The sequence below is a fragment of the Oryzias melastigma genome, linkage group LG18, assembly GCF_002922805.2.
Source record: "Oryzias melastigma strain HK-1 linkage group LG18, ASM292280v2, whole genome shotgun sequence".
NCBI classification, from domain to species: domain Eukaryota; kingdom Metazoa; phylum Chordata; class Actinopteri; order Beloniformes; family Adrianichthyidae; genus Oryzias; species Oryzias melastigma.
The window spans coordinates 13121032-13143882 of record NC_050529.1 but is presented as its reverse complement, the minus strand read 5'-3'; the positions used below and the strand labels follow the sequence as shown (position 1 = coordinate 13143882).

At 36.5% G+C, this 22851-nt stretch overlaps 3 protein-coding genes across 3 annotated transcripts in view; 2 read left to right on the top strand and 1 right to left on the bottom strand.

Moving 5' to 3' along the window:
• The window catches only part of LOC112155670 (carbohydrate sulfotransferase 12), a 7736-nt gene extending 3419 nt beyond the window's left edge, over positions 1–4317 (top strand). Inside the window, exons 4-5 of the mRNA XM_024287464.2 lie at positions 216–529; positions 603–4317. Of these exons, the coding sequence (XP_024143232.1) occupies positions 216–529; positions 603–864 (576 nt within the window). The 3' untranslated portion in view covers positions 865–4317. The remainder of the gene's footprint in view (positions 1–215; positions 530–602) is intronic.
• An 815-nt stretch (positions 4318–5132) lies between these two features.
• sema4f (sema domain, immunoglobulin domain (Ig), transmembrane domain (TM) and short cytoplasmic domain, (semaphorin) 4F) overlaps positions 5133–22851 on the bottom strand; it is a 60842-nt gene continuing 43123 nt past the window's right edge. The window contains exons 2-15 of the mRNA XM_024287949.2: positions 17449–17594; positions 16897–16956; positions 12671–12769; positions 11286–11397; positions 11076–11195; positions 10843–10997; positions 10592–10773; positions 9401–9542; positions 9127–9325; positions 8389–8498; positions 8150–8301; positions 8018–8073; positions 6472–6662; positions 5133–6396 (exon numbers count right to left, since the gene is read on the bottom strand). Coding sequence (XP_024143717.1) covers positions 5713–6396; positions 6472–6662; positions 8018–8073; positions 8150–8301; positions 8389–8498; positions 9127–9325; positions 9401–9542; positions 10592–10773; positions 10843–10997; positions 11076–11195; positions 11286–11397; positions 12671–12769; positions 16897–16956; positions 17449–17594 — 2408 coding nt within the window. The 3' untranslated portion in view covers positions 5133–5712. The remainder of the gene's footprint in view (positions 6397–6471; positions 6663–8017; positions 8074–8149; positions 8302–8388; positions 8499–9126; positions 9326–9400; positions 9543–10591; positions 10774–10842; positions 10998–11075; positions 11196–11285; positions 11398–12670; positions 12770–16896; positions 16957–17448; positions 17595–22851) is intronic.
• LOC112155909 (meiosis 1 associated protein) overlaps positions 10679–22851 on the top strand; it is a 132323-nt gene continuing 120150 nt past the window's right edge. The window contains exon 1 of the mRNA XM_024287951.2: positions 10679–10796. The gene's annotated coding sequence lies outside the window, so the exon portion shown is untranslated. The remainder of the gene's footprint in view (positions 10797–22851) is intronic.

Genomic DNA, 22851 nt, shown 5'->3' with positions numbered 1-22851 from the left:
CAGTCCAGTCCTTTTTTAAATTTATAAATTTCAGCAACTACTAGTTGTTACATTAAAATATCCATCCCTGAGCATTATATTAGTTATAAATATTTATTCCTGTTTCATGTTTCGCTCCCTAAGTTTAATAATAGCAATTTCTATGATTTTCTTCAAGCTGTTACGCCAACCAGTTTACCAGTTTACGAACGTCTCACCACACGTCTACTCTGTAGGAACAGCTGAAGAACTACACCAAGTTCCTGTTCGTCAGGGATCCGTTTGTCCGCCTCATCTCTGCTTACCGGGACAAGTTCCAGTACAAGCCGATGAACGAATACTTCTATCAAAACTTTGGAAAGGTCATGCTGAAGCGTTACGCCAACCAGTCTGACCCCCCAAAAACAATGAAGGAAGCTTACGCGCTAAAGAAGCTGCCCTCGTTTCGCCACTTCATTCAGTACCTACTGGATCCCCAAACTGAGAAGAAGGAGCCGTTTGACATCCACTGGAGGCAGATGCATCGCCTCTGCCACCCCTGCCTCATAGAGTAAGGATGCTCTGTTCTGGAGACACTTTCAAGCTTTTATAGCATTTGATAGAAAAACTGCTTATTTCCTCAGCTATGACTTCATCGGCCATCAGGAGACTCTTCAGGAGGACGCTGGAGTCCTGCTCAAGATGTTAAAGCTGGAGGATGACATCCAGTTCCCTCCTTCTGAAAACAACATGACCACCTCGGATTCAGTCAGGGACTGGTTTAGACCGGTTCCCTCGGAGGACAGGAAGAGGCTGTACGAGCTTTACGAAAAAGACTTCAGGATGTTCGGCTACAGAAAACCTGCGGAGCTGCTTGATGAATACATGTCCTCCACATTTTGGTAAAAAAAAAAAAAAATTTTTACAGGACATGCGCTGTTTATTTATCCAGGCAGGACAGATTCAGAACAGCATTCTTAATTACAAATGTGGCCCGTCAAAAAAATTAATAAATAAATAAATTCAATAGAATGAGAAAGAAACACATTCTAAAATATAAAATCATTTTAATGAGTAACAACAGCATTCATCTTTAAAATCGTCATTAAGATGTTTTTTTAATATGAAATAATAATTTTCCTATGTTGTTTTTTCAATTGTAACCAATGAGATTTAAGTTTTCATCTGCTTTTTGTTCATCTTTTTTAATATTTTTATTGGGCCTGGACTTTTACAAAACTGTGCAATTATATCAGTGATTTAAGTGCATTTTTGAATAAGGAGCCACAAATGAGTCAGTCTGTTGGCTGGAAAAGTCACAAGTAAATCTGGACTCACAACAACTTGATATTTTCTTCCATCAAAATGTCACAAACCGAATTAAATTCATGGAAAGTAATCGATTTTTTACAGCAGTTAAAGTGAGCTTTTGGTATTTTGCTAGAATCTTTTAAGAAATTGCTTTTCAACTATTTTTTATTGTGTTCTTAGTATTTGTTTTTGATGATGATTAAATAAAATTAAAAATAAAAGCTCACAATTATTATTTTTTTATATATAAATCATCAATTAGAAGTGGATAAAAAAAGTTAGTTTTCAAAAAAGACAACTCTCTGCTCCGCTACACAATGGGAAGAGGGGACGGCGTTGCTCCGCACCAACCGTCCCGTCCACAACTCGGAGGCAAATTTCTAATAAATTACTGTTAATCTATGTCTTAGAAACAGATTTAAAAAAAAATTTATGGCTAAAAGCGGCATAATGATAATCAAAAGACCAATGGGAAGACTGTTACAATAGATCAAAAGATGATCCGAGTGGATCTTTAAATATACTCTACATTTATTTTAAATATTTCTGGAAAACCTTCTGTCCTTAGAAGTGCATCTTTATTCTTCTGGTCAGAGTTTGTTGCTTCTCAGCTTGTGAATTAATTATGATGCAACATCTAAAGCACACTTGAAATCCTGAGCTTCACTTTAGAGAAGAGAAGATTATTCACTGAAGAAAGAAGAAATAGCAAAAGACCATAAAAATGATTTGTTCTGGCTTCTCTTGCAGAGACTTGACACCATTACACAACCGAACAATCCATGTTTTAGCTCATTAACTGAATGTCCAGTTTGGGATGCTCTTGTAATCTAACAGCTAAACACTCATATTCATTACTGGAGGGGTCTGCAACCTGAGACTCTGGAGCCGCAGGCGGCTCTTTTGTCTCGATTGATGCTCTTTAGCTCATGGAAATAATGTTAAAAAATAGTGTTTTTTTTCTTTGTTTTGATTCATTTGTTTTAGTGTTTATTAAATTTTGATGTTTAAATATTTAACATACCAAATACCAGAGCAAATGATGGCAAAATCTTCAATCAACTATTATTAGAATACATTTAAAGCATTCATCTGCAAAGAAAAAAGTGACAAAAGTCAAAATAATAAAAAGTGTCATCCTTGACTTTTTCTCATACTTACTTTAAGTAAATCTACTGCAACACTAGGATCTGATTTGATGGTATTTTATTTTGAAAAAAACTTTTATTCTGCCAACAGTAAAATCCGATTAATTTGTTACACAGAGAAATAAAAAAATATATACTTATGATTAAAAATATTTAAAACTACATTTTAAAAATGAATGAAAGAATAATTTTGGCTCTCACTGGGTTTTGGTCTGTATGAGACAGTTAAATGACCCGTGGAAGCATGTTTTTGGACTGTGGGAGGAAGAAAACCCATGGATGCACAGGGAGAACATGCAAACTCTGTCCCAGCCGGGATCCAACCCACGGCCTTCTCACAGAGACCAGAGTGCTGACCACTACACCACCGTGCCCTCCTTCTTTCACTATGTGTTTGGCGTTCTGTTTTTGCTTGTCCGCAATATTTCCATATACCCAAGCTGTTTTACCACATTAGCATAATACCTTGTAACTGCTTTGAATCACTGAAGCGAATCACTGTTCAGCTCTGGGCAAACTGTAACTCTAAACCAATGTAGTGAAGGGCGAATCCCATTAATAAATCACGACACGCCAAAACGTTGTAAAGATCACAATGACAATTTAAAAAAGCGCTAAATATTAGAAAAAAAAATGTTTAAAAAAATCATGTGGAAAACAAAAATAATTTTCAGAAAATGAAATGAAATGATAGAAAAACAAAACCCAATGAGAATCAGGAAAAGGAAGGTTTAAAAGGACATCACTGATTGGATGTCAAATAACTTTTAGTTAAAATGACAGACATAGTCATCCAATTGGGGTTTAATATATATATATATATTTTTTAAAGTCACCATTCAAATAACGTTGATTTTTGTGCATGTGTGCATATTCATTCTGAGTTTTTCCAACATCAAACGTCTCTTTGGGTCTCTTTCAGGGACTCCAGTGATAGCCTGAAGGTCAGTTTTTGCTTCAGGGCTGATTATAAAACTCTGTTTCCTAAACCAACTGTATCTCAAGCGGTTATATTTGGGGTTTTATTATCTGCCGGATGGGCTGGAAAAGTGATTCATGCTCTTTTTTTCTGCTCTCTTTATTTAATCTCTGGCCACACTGTGAGAAAGACACAGACAAAATACCTATTTTGAAATATAACTTATAAAAATTCCAATAAAATAATTTTTCAGTGTAATCATTCTTATAATAATGTAATTACATAAGTATTTGTTTTGTTGTTTTTATCATAATTTGAGTCTTACATTTGTAAATGTGGGATACATTAAGATCATGAAGTTGTAACAAAAATAATATCTGGCTCCCTCTGCTGGTTGCTGGGAATATTGCAGGTTAACTTTTGCTATTTCAATTCAGTTCAAACAATTTTATTTATCCCAGAGGAGGATTTAATTTTTTTAAGGAGTTTGGCTAAATTTAAAAGCTGATGTGCTGCAAAGTCCCCAAAACTGAAAAAAAAGTAACAAAAAGAAAAAGAAAGGATGATCCTAAAAATTAATATAACAATTTCTTTGAACTTTCCTGTTTTAATGATACAAGCTGAACCAAAAATGTCGGACAAAACAATATATTTAAAAATGAACCATTGTCCACCATGTAGAAGATGTTAATGTTATCAAATGTTGGTAATAAATTTCATAATTTTGCCTATTTCTGAGCATTGCTTTTACGTTAAGGTTTAAGTCTCATTGGCAGAAATGTATTTTACTCCACGAGACGGGTGTAAATTATTGCAGCTGCTTATTGAAACAAACTATTTAGGCCTCATTCACTTTCTTGGCTGGATTATTCTGGTTCCCGTGACGATGCAGGATGCTGTGGTGTTGACAAAAAGGGCTTGTTAATCCTCTGAGAGTAATGCTTTAGCCTCGCTGTAGAGCAAATAAATGTCACATCAATGCACCATTGTGACCTGTTTGATTCTGGTGTGAAGGAAGCAGCTTAGCTTCATCTCATTTCTTGGAAAGGTTTTGGCCAAAAGTAACTAGGATAGGCTCCAGCAACCCATGACCAAATCAAAGCGCATTTAGAAGGCTCTTTTCCTGTTATAAATGGATCATGTTTCGTACACATCAATTAGGTCTAGCTCTTCAATCGAAGCCAAGCGGTCCTGAGAGTTAAAGGAGGCAAAACACGGGAAAAAACAAAATTCTTAGAGAAGCAAACGGGGTGGGGGGTCAGGATGTTCCATTCAGAGCTGAAAGGATATAACTAATCAATTACGATAGATATTAGTACACAGGAATTGTTGACAGTACCTGCTTGTCAAAACGGCTAATCAACTAGCTAGCTTACTTTGGTAAAGCAACATTCACTTTTTTATGGACGTTTCTCCAGGATTTCTTCTAGAGTTTCTGCTTCTAGACTTTAACATGGTTTTATCCATCCAGATTCTAGAGTCATGCAGCTCCAAACCATCACACTACCACTACCGTGTTTAATTATTAGTACTGTTCACTTTATAAAATACATTTTGACTTCCAAAGTCTTGAAAAGTCATTGCTAACCATCCCTTCCCTGTTATTTCAGATTATCAAAATGTTGGTGACTAAAATTCATTTTTACTATGTAAACTTTCATTTCTGATTACGTTTATTACTATATTAATTTAGTTTTTTTGGATTCACCCAATCGACTGATGGTAGAATTCACTGTAAAATAATAATCATTGATGACACAATCTGGTGACACATTATTTGCTCAAATAATGACACCACAAATATTCAGCTTTTTTATTACAAAACAGATGAAGAAATACGTTTATGTTCAAATCCATGTAGAAACTGAGGTGATGATGGCTTTGAAAGGTCCATTCATGAAGGGTGAACATGTGAGAAACGTTTGCCCATCAACTTACAGCTTCCTTAAAGACCCCTCACTCCTGATAGAGGATCTATCGGCCTGAGAACTGTTGCCACGTCAACCGGGACCGCCTCCGTCCTTTGGCGCTTTGGGATCCGTAGAGGTTCTCGGTAACGGCGAGACAGGAAATAAAAAGTTGGGGAGAAAAGTGCGCTTTTCTTTTGGAGATCCATCGTCAGATGTGAGTGAGAGATCACACCACGACATTTAAGGACAATTATGGCTTTTTCACGTCTGCTTGGAGACATTTCATCTTTGCTTTAACGTTGGAGCTACACGAGAACCCAACTCGTATTTACACTTTTAGTCAGCGTGTCTGCTCAGCAGCAGTTCTCATCTGTCCTCGTGCACAAACTCGAAGCTCTCTGGTCCTTGGAGCGTCCCATCAGAGGGAGCCCTTTCGTTTTATTTGGCTCCATCAAGAAGTCTTTTCTCATATCGAGCTTTCTTCACATGGAGCCAGCGGTGCGTTCGCCCTAAACATGGGGAAACTGGCCAGCTCTTCTTCTAGTCCTTTAATTCCGTCGTTTAAGCCGTCCCCCAGCCCCCCCGCTGTCCCATACCCGTCCTCCAACTCCCTCGCTCCCCCCTCGGGCCGCGCCCGCTCCCCCGTCCTTCCGTCCAACATGTTGGCCACGAGCATGTCGGAGGCGAGCTTCAGCTCTCCGCTGTGGGAGCTGCCGTTGATTCCGTTGCTGGGCTTGCTGTCGTGGCTGTTGCCGTGGGGACCGCCGTTGCCCTGATTGCTCAGGAGAGTGGTGGTGGTGGTGGACGTGGTGGTCCCGTTCCGTTTTTCCATCAGCCGGAAGCCCTCGGAGAAGAGGCTGGAGCTGCTGGGGGACTGCGGGGTGACGGAGGAGCCCATGAAGCCCTTCCCCTTGTCCGACGACAGGGACGTATCCGCCGCTTGGTGCTGGCCGAGATTTTTCCTCCGGGTCACGAAGAACATTACAATCGCAGCGCAGAGTAAACCCAAAAAGAAGAAGAAGATGTAGATGGCGATGATATGTCGACTTCCTGCCGAGGATTTGGATCGTTCCACATTGGGACCCTCTAGTGAGAGATGATAAGCCGCCCGGCGACACGTGGTGGGATCTCTCACCGACGGGCCTCCTTCCTGGAAGAAGAAATGATTGTCTCAGCGTTTGGATAAAGCAGAGATCTTCCACGACTGAGTTCGAGCTTTCAGCACCTGGCATGAGCAAACGTAGATTCCAAGGCTGTCCTCCGTCACCGTCACGTCCAAGTCGGAGTGGTGCTGCCTGGTGAGCCGGTGGGGGGGGTGCTCCCAGCTGCAGGGTCTGGGGGAGAGCTGGACACACGGCAGTAAGAGGCGTTGACCCAGAGACACCTGCATGTCCTCCATGATGGGACTGCAGCGACCTGGAGGAGACAGCAGGACGATGGGTGGGACCAGAGACAACACTTCTGAGATCAAACTAAAACAACTAAACCCAGCAGTGTAAGACTGCTGAGGACAGAGAGGGAAAAAAGAAAAAAAATAAAGTAAGAAAAATTGTCTTTTTTTAAAAGTAAGGCTTACTTAAATAACATTTATTTAATTTAGATTAGCTAAATGTATAAATTTATGGCTGAGGTGCCTCCAGAATACACAGATTTTATATAGAAAGCAAAAAGTTTGATGTTTTATGAGTTAAAAGCACATATTATCTTGCGCTGCACAATAATGGTTACTAGCTGCCCAGAGCTGCAAGGAGAAGATCCTGTTTGGCATGAAGCAGCTTTTATTTTGAAATTAAGTTATGTGAGAATATGTCAAACTGTAAAAAAATGAACTTAAATCAATCACTGCTTAGTGTCGTTGTCTGGTTCCAAAATGGCAACGTTCATATTTTAGAAAACGGTGACTTAATTTCATGATTTTTTATTTTTTTTGGCATATACATAAAAGGCAAAAAATGTATTTTTTTAAATTAATATATTTATATTTTTGGAATAAAAATAAAAGACAAATTTTTTAAATTAATATATTTGGTTTTTTTTTGGCATATAAATAAAAGACCAAAATTATTATTTTTTAAAATTCACATATATGTTTTTCTGGCATAGAAGTATAAGGCAAATTTTTTTTTAAAATAAATATATTTGTTTTTTTTGGTATATAAATAAAAGACAAAAATTACATTTTTTAAATTCATGTATTTGGTTTTTTGGCATATGAATAAAAGACAATTTTTTTTTATTAATATATTTGTATTTTTGGCATATAAATAAAATACAAAAATTAATTTTTTTCTTGAATTAATATATTTGTTTTTTGGCATATAAATAAAAGACCAAGCTTCTGTAAGCATTGCAAAACAATATTTTTAAATGAAATAGAAATAAAATTGTTAGAAATGTTTTGGATCCTTTAACTTGTTAAGATCCTCCACTCTTCCAAAATCTGTTGGCCCCTCCCCTTAATTTAACCTTTTCTCCATGTACTTCTGATTTTAAACAGAACTTCACTGGTTATGACCCAACCGAGAAAACATAAAGTTTGTATAAAAATGTAGTAATTCCCCTCTGTACAACAATGATGATTATTTTATTCTGATAATTAACAGAACTTACAGAAAATCCCACTTTTTATTAATGTTTTGCTAACTTCTAGTGAATGTAACCCACATTTTTAAGTATCTATCTTTTTATTTTTCTGTAAAATGACATTAAAAGAGCTGACAGAGATCCCTGTCATATACAGTCAAACGTTTGAGCGTGATAAATGCACCTACCATCGAGCCGACCACACTTTTTTAAGGCAGAATCCACCACATCACCTGGACCGGGACTGAAAACACAGATATGATGTAAAAAATAAACGTATATTCTGTATTTATGTCTTTCGGGTCCTAAATAAAACTCACTCTTCTTGTGAGAGACTGCAGGCGTCTTCCGTGTCGCTCCACACACAGCCCAGTCCTCTGGCTTTGGCACAAACCTCACAGCGGTCAAACAGAGCACAGCCTTCAGCCTGGATGCGGGCCAGAGATAGAGGACTTCCAACCAGAGCCCAGCCCTGAAAACAGACCGTAACACTCACAAATAAAGTTTTTTACATGTATATTAGCATGAGCATCAGCCATATAGAAGCCTTGTGCTCTACCTGATACAGCAGCATGTTGTTAACAGGCTCCTTTGCCGGGAAGATGGGGACCTCCTCCAGTAATGTGGCGTTCTGTCCCACTACTGCCACCTTGTGGATCTCTCCACGGTCTGAAGATTTTAATGCATTTAAATGGTTAAAACGCAATGCCTTTGCATCCTCAGATGAATTTTGAAAATCAAAATACAACACCTTAAAGCTGAAAAACTGAAACTTTAAATAAATAGAAACAAATTCTGCAGTCGATAACCAGGAGGAAATGTTTCCTTTATATGTTTGAGGTGGCTTATTCAAGGAGTTGAGAGGTTATTATTGCAAAATATGGTTTGAATTACGAGTAAAGGATGAATATGTGTCTATTTTGGCCACTTTGAAGTACTGATTTTTTTATTTTTGCTTGGAGTTATCCAAGTTTCCACTGTCAGTGAATGCATCGACTCTGGAGCTCCCACTCTACTAATTCTGATTGGTCCTTCATCTAAGCTCCGCCCCATGCACCAAAAAAAGGCAAAAAACAAAAACAAAAGATTTTTGTCTTAAAACTGAAAAACATTTTTTAAGTGAGAATGTGAGAATTTGAGTTTTGAAATGCAAAAACTAAGTTTAGAAAAAAAAAAAATCATCGTTCATTTTTCCGAAGTCTGTTTGTGCTTTTATTTATTTTTTCAGCTTACAGCTTCAAGTGTTTAATTTTTCAAAAGATTTCGGCCTGTGCCGGAGGACCTCCCCCATCCACACCTGTCCCAAGATGCAGCACCGCTCCACGGCCCATTAGGGTCACAGCCAGCTTGGTGTACCCGATTCCCCTCCGCACCAGCAGGGGCGCTGCAGTGACGCTGTTCTCCATCAGAGGGTGGTCCCTCACAAACGTCAGCACTTTGTCGGGGAGTTTTAAGGAGGACTCGAACCCTTCAGCCTTTAGCGCACTGTTTAAACACTAAAACCAAACAGACTGGGATGTTAAAACACAGAAGCAGCACATGCTTATTGCAGCAGTGGGACATTTGAGTACCTGGCCAGGTCTTGGAGTGGGAATGGGATCTGGATTCATCCAGTTCTCACAGTTTTTCTTCAGCTCTTTAAAAGAGCCGTCCATCACTTTGTTGATGTCCTTCAGGCTGAAAACGCACACGGCGGACACGTCTTCCGGCTCCCTACAACAGAAAATGAAAGAAAGGCTTCGATTACCAAGAAATTCAATAAGAAAAACATAAAAAAAAGGTTGGTGTGAGTCAGTCAAAGCTTAGGAGTGGGCCTCCAGAGCCACATGTGGCTCTTTTATCTCTCCATGGTGGCTCTCTGGCTGAAAAAAGATAAAATAATAGTAATTTTCAAAAAAAATTAGAGTTTAGCTTCTATTTTAGCAACATGCTAACGTTTTTTGCTAGTTTTTTGTCCACTGGAGGTTTTAAGCTAATTTGGAGTTTAGCTAATGTTTTAGAAACAATCCTGGTGTTTTCAGCTAATTTGTTATCTACTGAAGTTTTTCTGGGATAATTAAGAATGTAGCTTCTATTTTAGCAACATGCTAACATTTTTGACTCATTTAGTTTACTGAGGAATTTGAGGCTAATATGGAGTTTAGCTAGGAATTGAACAACAAGCTCTAATGAAATTGTTATGCTAATTTGGAGTTTAGCTAATATTTTGGTAGCTTTTTTGGCTAATTTGTGATCTTCTGGAGTTTTAATGCTAATTTAGAGTTTAACTTTTCTTTTAGCAACATGCTAACGTTTTTGACTTATTTAGTTTACTGAGGAATTTGAGGCTAATATGGAGTTCAGCTGGGAATTAAACAACAAGCTCTCATGAAATGTTTATGCTAATTTGGAGTTTAGCTAATATTTTAGTAGCATTTTTGGCTAATTTGTTGTCTTCTGGAGTTTTAATGCTAATTTAGAGTTTAGCTTTTCTTTTAGCAACATGCTAACATTTTTGATTGATTTAATTTACTGAGGAATTTTATGCTAATTTGGAGTTTAGCTAATATTTTAGTAATGAGCAAGATTTCTTTGCTAATTTGGCCTCTACTAAAGGTTCCTTCTAGGTTTTAATGAGTAAAAAACAAGACCAAATAGCTCTTTTACTGTTAAAGGTTGCCGATCCCTGGTTTAGAATCCATTCTCTGCTATTAAAAAATCTATTTACAAGAATTTAAGATTTTTCCTCCACATGTTTGATCTTGCAGTGTGGAGAATCTCACCACTGGGAGGTGAAGAGTCCGTAGAAGTGGGTGCTGCTGGGGTCGCCTGCAGAGTGCTGGACGGTGAAGACGTCCTTCAGGACGTTGAAGCGCCGATCGCTGCTTCTGTCCTCACACACCAGCTGCGCCTTTAGAAAAGTGGTCCAGCGCCGCTGCAGAGTTTTCATTCCTCCGACGTCAGACTGGAGAGACGAACGATCCTGAGGTGAGGTCACCTGACACGCTTTGAAAACTTGCCTTTTTGAGGTTACCTTGCAAACCCGAGCCACCCTCGGGACTTTGACTTTGGTGTACAGCTCGTACTCTTTGGCCATCTCCGTGAAGAAGAAGTAGATTTTGTCGTCGTCTCCGGTCGGGTTGATGTCAGCAGACTCTTCTATGAAGGCTGAGCTGACAAACTCAGGGTCTAACGGACACAAACACCACCCATGCTCGATTTTGAGGGCAACAGAAAGTGAACCAGAAGGGTAAACAAGCGTGTCACCGTTAAGCCAGTTGATGGATCGCTCCGTTCGGATGCGTTCCTGCTCCGGGCCCGTTGCTCTGGAGATGTCAAAGAGCGTTCCCAGGAAGTTGCTGGTGGCTGCTGTGTACAAAATACCACCTAAAAAAAAGCAAAAAGTCGGAGGAAGACTTTGAACAAACATCCGATGCTGTGAAACAATCGGTTAGTTATGAGCGGAGAGCAACTTACCAGCCATGACGGCCGTGTAATGCTGAGCGGGCTCAAAGGGGCACTTCCCTTTCCCCGTCTCCGTTCTGATGCCGCCGTCTTCTGTTTTCTCCAGCGTGAAGGAGGACAACTCCTGCAGGGAAAAAATATCCAATCGAAATGAACATCAGAGGAACAACGTATGGAAAAGCTTAAAATATGTTAATAAATTAAGAGAGAACCAAAATGTGTAAAAAATGTGAAAAAATCATATTCCTGATGGATGAAAAGAAAAAAGGAAAATAGCATTAGTAGAATAGAATTAATAGAATTAATCTACACTTTTTCAAAAAATATAATGAATAACTGTTTTGATTAACACTGTAGTAACTCGAGTGTCAACTAATAAAACATATTTATACATCCAATAAACTTTCAGAAATTTGAGAATTACTAGTGATAATCAATTTAAATATCTATCAAACTCATTATCAGATTTAGGGAATTGAAATATATTAATTTACTTCTATTTGTTTGTTGCATTTTTTTTTTCAAATTAGCTTAGTGATGATATGCAGGTAATTTATGGAAAAATCCAGAAAAGGAATTAAAGAATCAACAACTTGAAGTGTAGATAAAAAAAATCTTCAATTCGGATCTACTAAAAATATGTGAAACTAATGATTTGAGTCACAATTTATGTAGTGAAATAGATTGTTGCTTGTATTATAGTAATAACTGTTAATTTATGGTATAAATCAAAATGAAATTGAAAGGGGCAAACGTTATAGTATATTTTTATATATATATTGTTTTATGCTCATTGAAATAATAGAATTAGATACATATTTGGTGCTTTTTATTTCAAATTCTGCATTATAAACTACATGTCTATAAAATAAATCAAAATGTGTTATAAAAATGGAAAAATAAAAATAGTGTAATTTAAAGAAGGAAATTACAATTGCAAAAGTATGCACAAGGCAAAAAATAAATAAATAAAGGCAAAAAACTCAAACAAATGTTAAATAATATTAGAAAAAAAAGGAAAACTACCAAAATAAAGTCAAATCCTAAAATGTATTAAAAATAAAAATAATGCAAGCTAGAAAGAAAACATTTGTAAGTAGATTTAAACTAATAAAAATAATGGTAAATAGAATAAAAAAAAGTGTATAAAAATTGTTATTTTCTTTAATTTATAGTGACATAAAAGAAGTCACCAAAATTAATTTTTGTAGCATGTTTTTATCGAAAAATAAAAAAAAAGGTAAAAAAAAAAAAACTACATAAGAACAGGTTAAAGCAAGAAACAAAAAAAGTATAAAAAAACATTAAAGTACTACATGTTTTTAAAGTAAAAAATGTCATGACACTGAAAGCATGCTGAAGTAAAGTTTTTCCAAGACGGTAACAAACATACTGACCAGGAAGGCGCAGTGAGGGTCAAAGGCGTAGGTACCGCACACATAGATGCGTCCATCTCCTAAGAACTCCAGCAGTCGGATGTAGTTGTTACAATCCACCTGAAGGGGGAGACAAAGTTCAAGAAATTAAAAAATTCTCTCCACTTTCGTGATTATACTGTGTTAAAACCCTTTTAAAACAAAACAAAATCTTCAAAATTCAAAAAGATGATAGAGATTATATACTTTTGTGTTCAAGAATCAGAGTAACTGGGAACTTAACCGAGAAGTGACATTCGAGATCCCCACTGCTACCTGACAAAAGCCAGGCTCACTTACACAACCACAGGTGAAAGCTGAGACTCTTCATTTTCCTGCAGGAGTGAAGCATCAAAGCGTTTGTGTTCCTTTCATTGTCATCATCTTATAAACACCCAGAGGACACGTTTCTGTCCCTGTGGACTTCTTCTCCTTCGCTGATTGTTGTGGAAAAACACCAACACTTCCCCTAACAGAAAAGCATTACGCAGGTGTTTCTTTTTCCTTCTGACTAGTTAGCAGAGTCTTCCAAACTAGCTCCAGCCCTGAGTCATCCTTCCCCTCAGGGATCTGATTATGTCTTTATTTCATGTTACCTGATTTAGCCCACCCTGGCAGCACCACACAGCGCCGCCGTGCCGGTGCAGCTGAGGCGCACGGAGGACTCAGGCCAGCACTGCCATCAGCTTCATTTTTTATTCACCTCGATTTGGCAATGAGTCTGTGATAAGTCAACGAAAGCCTCTCTGATTTTGAATATTTTTAGCCATTCCGTTACAAAACTACACTCTAGAGCTAAATGAAATGTGCTTCTAAATTAACTAATATTCATATTACAGGGGCCTACATTACATAAGAGTGTCTTAAAGTTAAACTATGATCATATTTTGATATTTTGCTTAGATCTATTTGATCTAAGTCAGGGGTCTGCAACCTTTAGCAGTAAAAGAGCCATTTGGGCTCGTTTTCCACTGATCAAAACCTAAAGGAGCTGTATAGTCTTAGCCTTTAAGAAATTTGGATTTGTATTCATGACCTTTGTTTTTTTTTTAATAAATGTTAATTATTTGAAATATTTTAAGCCTTAACTAAAGTGAAAATATAAAAAGAAACTTGCATGTCTCAAAATTAGATTTTTATTTTTTATTTTATTACTTATTAGATACCAAAAATCTAGCTCATTACTCAATTAAAAGCTGAATTAGCATAAAATTCCTCAGTAAATTAAGTCAGCCAAAAATGTTAGCATGTTGCTAAAAGAAAAGCTAAACTCTAAATTAGGCTACAAACCCCAGAAGATAACAAATTAGCCAAAAATGTTAGCATACATGGCTAAAATATTAGCTAAACTCCAAATTAGCATAAAAAAACTCATTAGAGGCCAAATTAGCCAAGAAAGCTAGCTTGTTGCTTAAGTACTAACTGAACTCTAAAATACCCTAAAATTCCCCAGTAAACTAAATAAGTCAAAAACGTTAGCATGTTGCTAAAATAGAAGCTAAACTCTAAATTTGCCTAAAACCCCCAGCAGAAAACAAACTAGCAAAAAAAAACGTTAGCATGTTGCTAAAATAGAAGCTAATCTTTAAATTGGCTTAAAACCCCTAGTAGACAATAGACTAGCAAAAAAACGTTAGCATGTTGCTAAAATAGAAGCTAATCTTTAAATTAGCCTAAAACTCCGGTAGACAATAGACTAGCAAAAAAACGTTAGCATGTTGCTAAAATAGACGCTAAATAGACGCTCTAATTTTTTTGAAAATTACTATTATTTAATTTTTCTTCAGCCAGAGACCCACCATGGAGAGATAAAAGAGCCACATGTGGCTCTGGAGCCACAGGTTGCAGACCTCTGATCTAAGCACTAGCGTAGCTGGGTAACGGCACTAGCTAGCAGCGCTAGTGTGTACACCAACTATGATTTATTTGCATTTCTTTCTAGCAACTTTTGAAACAAATATTTGTTCATTTATTTTAGACACTCAAGCGACATAAATTATTTAATAAAAAACAAAAAAATATATTTTTCTTTTCAGAAAATGAACTAGAAGACTAGTAAATGGAAGTCACCAATAGTTAATGTGTGAATCACACCAAAATGATCCTTTATGGATACTTTTCGGCACATAAAGACTCAATCACACTTTTAGCAACTAATCAAGACGTCCAGCTCATTCAGGACATTACTGCTTGTATTTTGGTATTGATATATTTTACGCTTTTTAAAATTTTACACAATTTATGGATTTTTCCGCCCTATTGAGAGTGAATGGGACACTTTTTAAATCCTTTGTGCACTTATGATACTTAAGCAAACTTCTTTTCAAAAAGTTCAACAAGTTCACAACATTCTTGCTTGTACTTTTGGTTTTCTGAAATTTTGCAATTTTTGAAATTTTACACAATTTTTTTTTGCCCCATATAAATGACCAATTCTTCAAATACTTTGTGCACTTTCAAACCTATGTAATATGTATATCAAACGCTCAACCCCTTGAGGACATATATTCAAATATTTTACGCATTTTAACATTTTTCACAATATTTGCGATTTTTCAAGAAGTTCTTCAAATTCTTTGTGCAATTTCTGAAATTAGTATGAAAATGTTCAGCACTTTCAGGACATTATTCATCAATGAAAGTAAATTTCTTCAGCAATCACATTCAGCAAAAAGCAGGTACATTTTCTCTCTATTCTATATATTCATTATAATCCTAAAATATATATATTTGTATTTTTGTTAAAGTTTTTTTTGTATTTTCCAGCAGCATGAGTCACCTATTATTTGACCTTTATTTTCTTTGTACTTGAAGCAGTTTGCAGGTAAAACGATCCAGAATTTCCTGGTAAATGACTCAGAAATAACGTCATTCGTAAACCAGAAGCACTTAAGATTCAAACTGAAGCTCCAAGCTTGAGTCTTTCCTTTGGTGTCCACAGAAGACCACAGTACATTTGTGACCTGATGGAACCTCTCAGACTCCTGCTGTTTTGGCGTCACATTCACACAAACCCACACATTCACGCTGGCGCACATCCCAGAACTTCCCATCAGATGCCCAACAGTACAACAGGGTTATAAAACCGTCATCTGTTCAATAGCAAATATGCAAAACAGTCTGGTTAAAGAACACTACAGGACAGATACTTAGATTAAATCAAGTACTTTAAAATTGACTGTTATTTGATTCTAAAAAAAATGATTTCAAGTGACGTCTTCCAGAAAAGACCATTTTTACTTAGCTTGGTGTATTATTGGAGAGCTAACGCATAACTGAGGTCTTTTCAAACACTGAAAGAGAGATATTTGTTCAGATAAATACAAACTAGTTTGTTCATTTATTCCCAATGGTTGAAGATCGTTATAATCTGATACAAATTGAATAATTTCACTGTTTAAATAAAGGTCGGTAGACCAGGAGTTATCCAAAGTTACGTACACACCAGGAATACGTGTTCACTCTGGACTAGTACTACCTGACACAAGCACATGTACACAATGGATTGTACGGAATGTCAAAGCGGCAAAAATCTTGCTCCAGGCTTTTATTTTACAGCTCTATTCTGATATATATAAAGGATTTAGTGACGTATAATTCCAGACGGGCACAAATTGTAATGATTAGTCACTCCTCCATCATCATTTTTTAAACAATTGGCGTGAATTAAAAGGGACGCCATCCAATTTTTTTAAGACAATATTTCACTAGTTTTATAAATTATGAATGATCTAAATATGAATACATTTTTCACAAATATAAATTGCAAAATAAATTTTTTTGGTCATTTAGGAAATACTTTTGTCGTTTACTTGTATTTTCCAAGTCGGACGGTCCTTTTTCCAATTATTCCAACACCACATGAACACATCATCTCTCTTAAATTTATGGTTAGATTTGATGTTGTTTCTTTCTTTTATGAGGTGGATTACCAAAACACCCCACGTATCTGGTCCTGGTCAGACCATTCAGTCAAACTTTAGAGGAAATGTGGCCCACAACCTTCACAGGTTATGAGTCACTGCAACAATAGTGTTCAACTGTAATTGATTTTAACATAAGTTAATCTTTAACCACGCTTTGCAAATTAAATAAAGTTCAATTTAAAGCTTGTGCAGTTTAAAAATGGCTCAACTGACTGTTGAGAGTTGAGTATCACCTATTAAGTCAGAGTCATGTAAGTGAGAACACAAAACAAGGCTTCTCACCTCGGTCTTTCCTTTCCCCACACATGATTTCCTCTTCTCCTCTGGCACATCCCAAACAATCTGGACAGACAGCAAGACGACAAACAGTCACTTCTAATGTTCTTACAGCACTTTCATGTTCATTATTTTCACCCTACAATCCAGTTTTTAATCTCTAGAGAGGTTCTTAATTAGATACAACATCGTTTTTAGACCCGCAGTGTGAAATGGAGTGCCTTGCCCAAAGACACGTACATGTAAACGGCCGAGGCCGATCCTCTAATTAACAGACGGCTGCTCTACCTCCTCAGAATCCCAAGTGACTTGGCAAGACGTGATCAGTAATTAATGTCACCGAACATCTCAATTTACTCAGAGATTAGGAACTTCAGAGAGTTCATATTGATTGATGTTTCAATGGATCTGTAAATCCATTAGAAACCATGAACTACAAATTCTGCACGATATGAGGAAAACTTGTTTGTACCGTATCTCACAGGCTGATATCGCGATATCGATACATTTGCAAGTCCTACAACATATCAACAAAAGTTGAGTCTTTTTTCGTCCAACCTTTCTCGGCTGCTGGTTGAGGTTGTTGGTGTCAACAGCCAGTATGGCGTCCCTGGCGCCCAGGTAAAGCACGCCTGATGAACGGTCGAGTAGAAAGGTGCTGAAGTTGGTGACGTTCTTGAACGTTTGTGGACCCAGAGTGACATCTAGAAAACAGAGGAGAGACAACCGTTAGCACCAAAAAAAAAAAGTCTGTCAAGTACAGATATCACTTTAAGAAGATATTTAAAAAGCAACCAGAGTCACGCTGTATTTTAATTCAACCAGTCACCATAACTCCTTTAATTCCTCAATTAATCACACTTTTCTCTCAGTTTTACCCCTTTTCCATTCGTTTTCTACCCACAGTCTAGCACAGGGGTCAGCAACCGGCGGCTCCAGAGCCACATTTAGCTCTTTTATCTCTCCATGGCGGCTCTCTGGCTGAAGAAAAACAAAATAATAATAATAAAAATAAAAAAATTAGAGTTTAGCTTCTATTTTAGCAACATGCTACCATTTTTTGCTAGTCTATTATCTGCTGGGGGTTTAGGGTAATTTAAAGACTAGCTTCTATTTTAGCAACACGCTAACGTTTTTTGCTAGTCTATTGTCTACTCTGGGTTTTACGCTAATTTAAAGATTAGCTTTTATTTTAGCAACATGCTAACGTTTTCTTTACTTATTTGACGTCTACTGGGGGTTTAGGCTAATTTAGAGTTTAGCTTCTATTTTAACAACATGTTTTTGACTAATTAGTTTACTGAAAAAATGTATGATAATTTAGAGTTTAGCTAATATTTTAGCAAAATGCTGATGTTTTCAGCTAATTTGTTTGCTGCTGAAGTTTTTTTGGGATAATTTAGAATTTGCTTTTATTTTAGCAACATGGTAACATTTTTGACTTATTTAGTTTACTGGGAAATTTTAGGCTATTTTAGAGTTCAGCTAGTAATTAAGCAACAAGCTAGCTTTCTTAGTTAATTTGGCCTCTAATGAGTTTGTTATGCTAATTTGGAGTTTAGCTAATATTTTAGCATTAGCTAATTTGTTGTCTTGTGGGGTTTGTAGGCTAATTTAGAGTTTAGCTTTTCTTTTAGCAACATGCTAACATTTTTGGCTGATTTAATTTACTGAGGAATTTTATGCTAATTCAGCTTTTAATTAAGTAATGATTTAGATTTTTCGCTAATTTGGCCTCTACTAATGGTAGAAGGTAAAAAAAATGAAATAAAAAATCTAATTTAAAACATGCAAGTTTCTTTTTGTATTTTCACTTTTGTTAAGGCTTAAAATATTTCAAATAATTCACAATTATTAAAAAAAAAGGTATTTCTTAAAGGCTAAAGTAACACTATAGAGCTCCTTCTAGGTTTGGATCAGTGTTCTAGCATAACACACAAAACTCTGCAGCTGCTTGTTTTAAACATCCCTCCGGGGGGGTTTGCATCTGTTTTTGGAATATCGCACTCCTTCAAAATCCACTCCTGAGGAAAAATAAAAGCTGAATAATGCATCATCTTAATGTATAATAAATAATGAACTCATCTTCTACATAATAGATGGCGTGTAATAACATCTATATTTGTTTTCTCCTCTGGAAACGGTGGCATGAATCAAAGCTTTTGAAGTCTTCCTCCTACTCCTTCCTCTGAACAACAAAGCGTTGTGTGGAAGAGAGAGAACAGGCTCGGTTTTTAAGAGCTTCAATGCTGAACTCTTTCAGGCTTTGAGTGCCAAACAAAAAAAGAGCAGACAGACGAGTCGAAGATGCAGCGATTAGACTGCATCAAACACGCAAACAAAACCTTAACATGCACTAAAAAACACAACAGGTAATGAGTCAGCGATGGTGGAGCACTATGAATGATACATTTTAGTGTTAATATTCTATAAAATAAGAAAACGTAACAGATTATTAAATAAAATATGTTTATAGAATACGTTTTAACCATATCTGATTTTATTGAATCAATTAGAAAAACAATGATTTTTTTTTTACTTTTTGAACATATTTTTGGAGTTTTAAATCATGCAATCTGACTCCAAATGTAAAGGAGTTTATCTCCTTTTTTATGATTAATTTTTGTAAAAAATGTTTTTCTGTTTCCACAAATTAATTTTTTTTTTTTTTTACGTTTTAATCAAAACTTTAAACATTTTCTTTTGTGTCAGAGATTAGAAACGCCCTGTAAAAACAAAACAAAAAAAAAAACAGAGTCAAATCTAAACAAAAAAACAAGATTAGATTTCTTCAGATAATTCCTGTTTGCATGAAAACAAGCGTGATATCTCGAGAGAAGATAAATTTGTCGCGCTTGATTACTTCAGGCACGCCTTCTGTTTTCCTGCAGAGATAAATAAACATCCTCTTGTTAAATTTAAAATAGATTTTTTAAGCTAAAATTCACATATTTTTGTGCGGTTAATGTGAAAACCATAAGAGCTCTTCATGATGTTGAAGGTTTATCAAATTTTCCTAAAAGTGACATTTAGGGCTGCCACGATTAGTCGACTAATTGACGACTAATCGACTATTAAAATAGTCGACGACTAATTTAATAGTCGATTAGTCGTTACTTTATACTATATGGAGTAAGAGTGTACTAACGTTGAAAGTTATAATGGCATTCTGCTAGCTTTTTGGACTATTTTGGCATTTTTTTAAGGCTATTTTGGAGTTTAGCTGATATTTGAGCTACATACTAGCTATTTTGGCTAATTCAGGCTTTTTTATGGCTATTTTGGAGTATAAGATTTGAACTACATGCTAGCTATTTTGGCTAATTTAGGCTTTTTTGTTGTTTTTTAGGCTATTTTAGAGTCTAAAATTTCAGCAACATGCTAGCTATTTTGGCTAATTTATGCGTTTTTTGTTTTTAGGCTATTTTGGAGTTTAGCTAATGTTTCAGATACAAGCTAGCTGTATTTTCTAACTTAGGCTTTTTTGTTTTGTTGTTTTTTTAGGCAATTTATTTCAGCTACATGCTAGCTATTTTGGCTAATTTATGCTTTTTTCAGTTTTTAGGCTAGTTTGGCATTCAACTAATATTCTAGCTAGCTATTAGCTTCAGCGATTTCACCTATCAGCTTCAGTGTTTTTAGCTTTCAATTTCAATTTTCAGTTGTTTTTTTTTAGTTAGTTTAAAGCTAATGATGGTTAGGACGTGTGCTTTACATCCAGTTTGTCCATGACCCGATTAGTTGACTAATCGGAAAAAATAATCGATGATTCGACTATTAAAATAATCGTTTGTGGCAGCACTAGTGACATGAGATAAGTCCATAGAGGAGGGGTGTCCAAACTTTTTGAGGGTCAACTAACTTTCTATTAAGTACTTTTATAAAATTTACTGAATACTTTTCATACTCTTAATTTCTTCCCATTGAACACAAATACATCTAAGTATGTTTTTAACATAACTCTCTATAGATAGTATGTCTCAGCTGGTGGTGCCTCTATGCTGAATATTAAGCCTAATTTAGCAAAATCACAGTCACAAAACCACACACAGTCTTTAAAAAGTGCTTTGAAATTTGAAAGTTCAGCCATACTTTGGACATGCCTGAAGATTTTCAGGATTTTCTATTAATACCACTCAGTGTCGACACCGTTTTCCACTTAGGATCCATCCGCCTGTACCGCTCTCTGAACTGAAAAAGAGTCCCAACGCAGTGACATCACATGTCCCTGCGTGGACAGACAGTTCCTCTCCTCCTGCATGTTTCATAACATTTCACACAAACGGCATTTCACATCCATTAGGAAGACATCTGTTCAGCCGACGGCCTCCAGGTAGTCCAGCAGTGCGTATGCTTCCTGGAAATCAGTCTGCTTGTTGATGACGTCATGCTTCTGTAACCTGCCACTGATCTGTCCATCGGCTGTGGCATTGACTTGCTGGGTTCACACATACATGCACCCGAGCGCATCGCGGCAGACGAGAGTGTTGCTGACACGGGCCAAAGGCAAGATCTGCAGCCGTGTCCTTGTGAACTCGTCCTCACTGGTTATGTAGGACACACACTAGCATGAGCGCCACCTGCTCTCTCCACCCCAACGTCGGGAGATGGTTCCTAGAGCGACACCATCTGCCCTTCTTACACCTAAATCTCTTCAAAAAACACAGCTCAATAAAAAACAATGCATTTAGTTTATTTTCCTCATTATTTTAATACTTTTGTGCTATCAAGATGGTTTGAGGTTTTAAAAAAAAGTGCCTTCCTCGCTCATCGTGCATCAAGTGTTTATTTTAGTTTATCAAGCACAGTTGTGGTGTTTGTGGGTGCAAAGACAAACATGTGCATGTCGCAGCGCATCACAGCAGGCCGGGGTTTATTTATGGGCAATCTTTTTTTTAAATCTATGCATGGCTCCACAGAGGAAAGAAGAGTTCAGAGGTTAATAGAATGAGTCACGCGTACAAGTGCTGGTTTTAAAGTACTCCATGCAATGAACTTTTGAGACTTATTCAGGTCCATTACTTGTATCTCTATCAAATCAAACTGAATTTAGAAAAAAATTAATACAACTTTTGCTTTCCACCTAGTCCCACGACTACTAGTACTCTAAGCTACATTTAGCAATGTTCTAAATAGTATTTTACCTCAATTATACCTTTAGAACCTTATTGGTTGAGACCCATTCATTCCAAGTTTTTTTTGTTGTTACACTGAAAAATATCTTCTCAGTATTTTTTTTACCAAAAAAGGGATATAGCTGCAGCTTTGTGATCATTAAATTAAATTAATTTTACAATTTAATTTCCATAAAAAGCCCTGCGACAGACTGGCGACCTGTCCAGGGTGTACCCCGCCTTCGCCCTTCAGCAGCCGGGATAGGCTCCGGCGCCCCGCGACCCCGAAAGGGAACAAGCGGTCAAGAAGATGGATGGATGGAATTTCCATAAAAAGTGTATTAATATTCTTTTTTTTTAAATTTCTAAGTTATACTCTAAAAAAATAGTGAAAAATTGTTCTTGGAGTATATCGCGATACATATTGTATCGTGATATGTATTGTTTTGCTAGACTCTTGCCAATACACACCCCTAGTTGTAGGTACTCCTTTATAAATGCTTTTATTTGCATAAATTTACTCATTTTGGGATCTAGAGAGGCCATTTTCCAATGATACCAAATTTGAAGGGGTACTGTTCTTGGAATTGTAGTTTTTGGTGAAAAAAATTAATTGGACAATTTTTTTGGTTCATAGGTATTTTCAAAGAATGGTATTTACTAATAAAAAAATGGAAATAAGAAATATTTTAAGTTGCAAGTAATAAAACCAAATGATCTGTAACTGTATGTATGAAAGCTAGACTACTTTGTTTAGCGTGTATTTTCAAAATAAAATGCATGTTTTTTACAAGTCTTTGCAAAACGCCGGCATCTCTACAGAAAAGTATTTGGAAGGTGGAAAAAC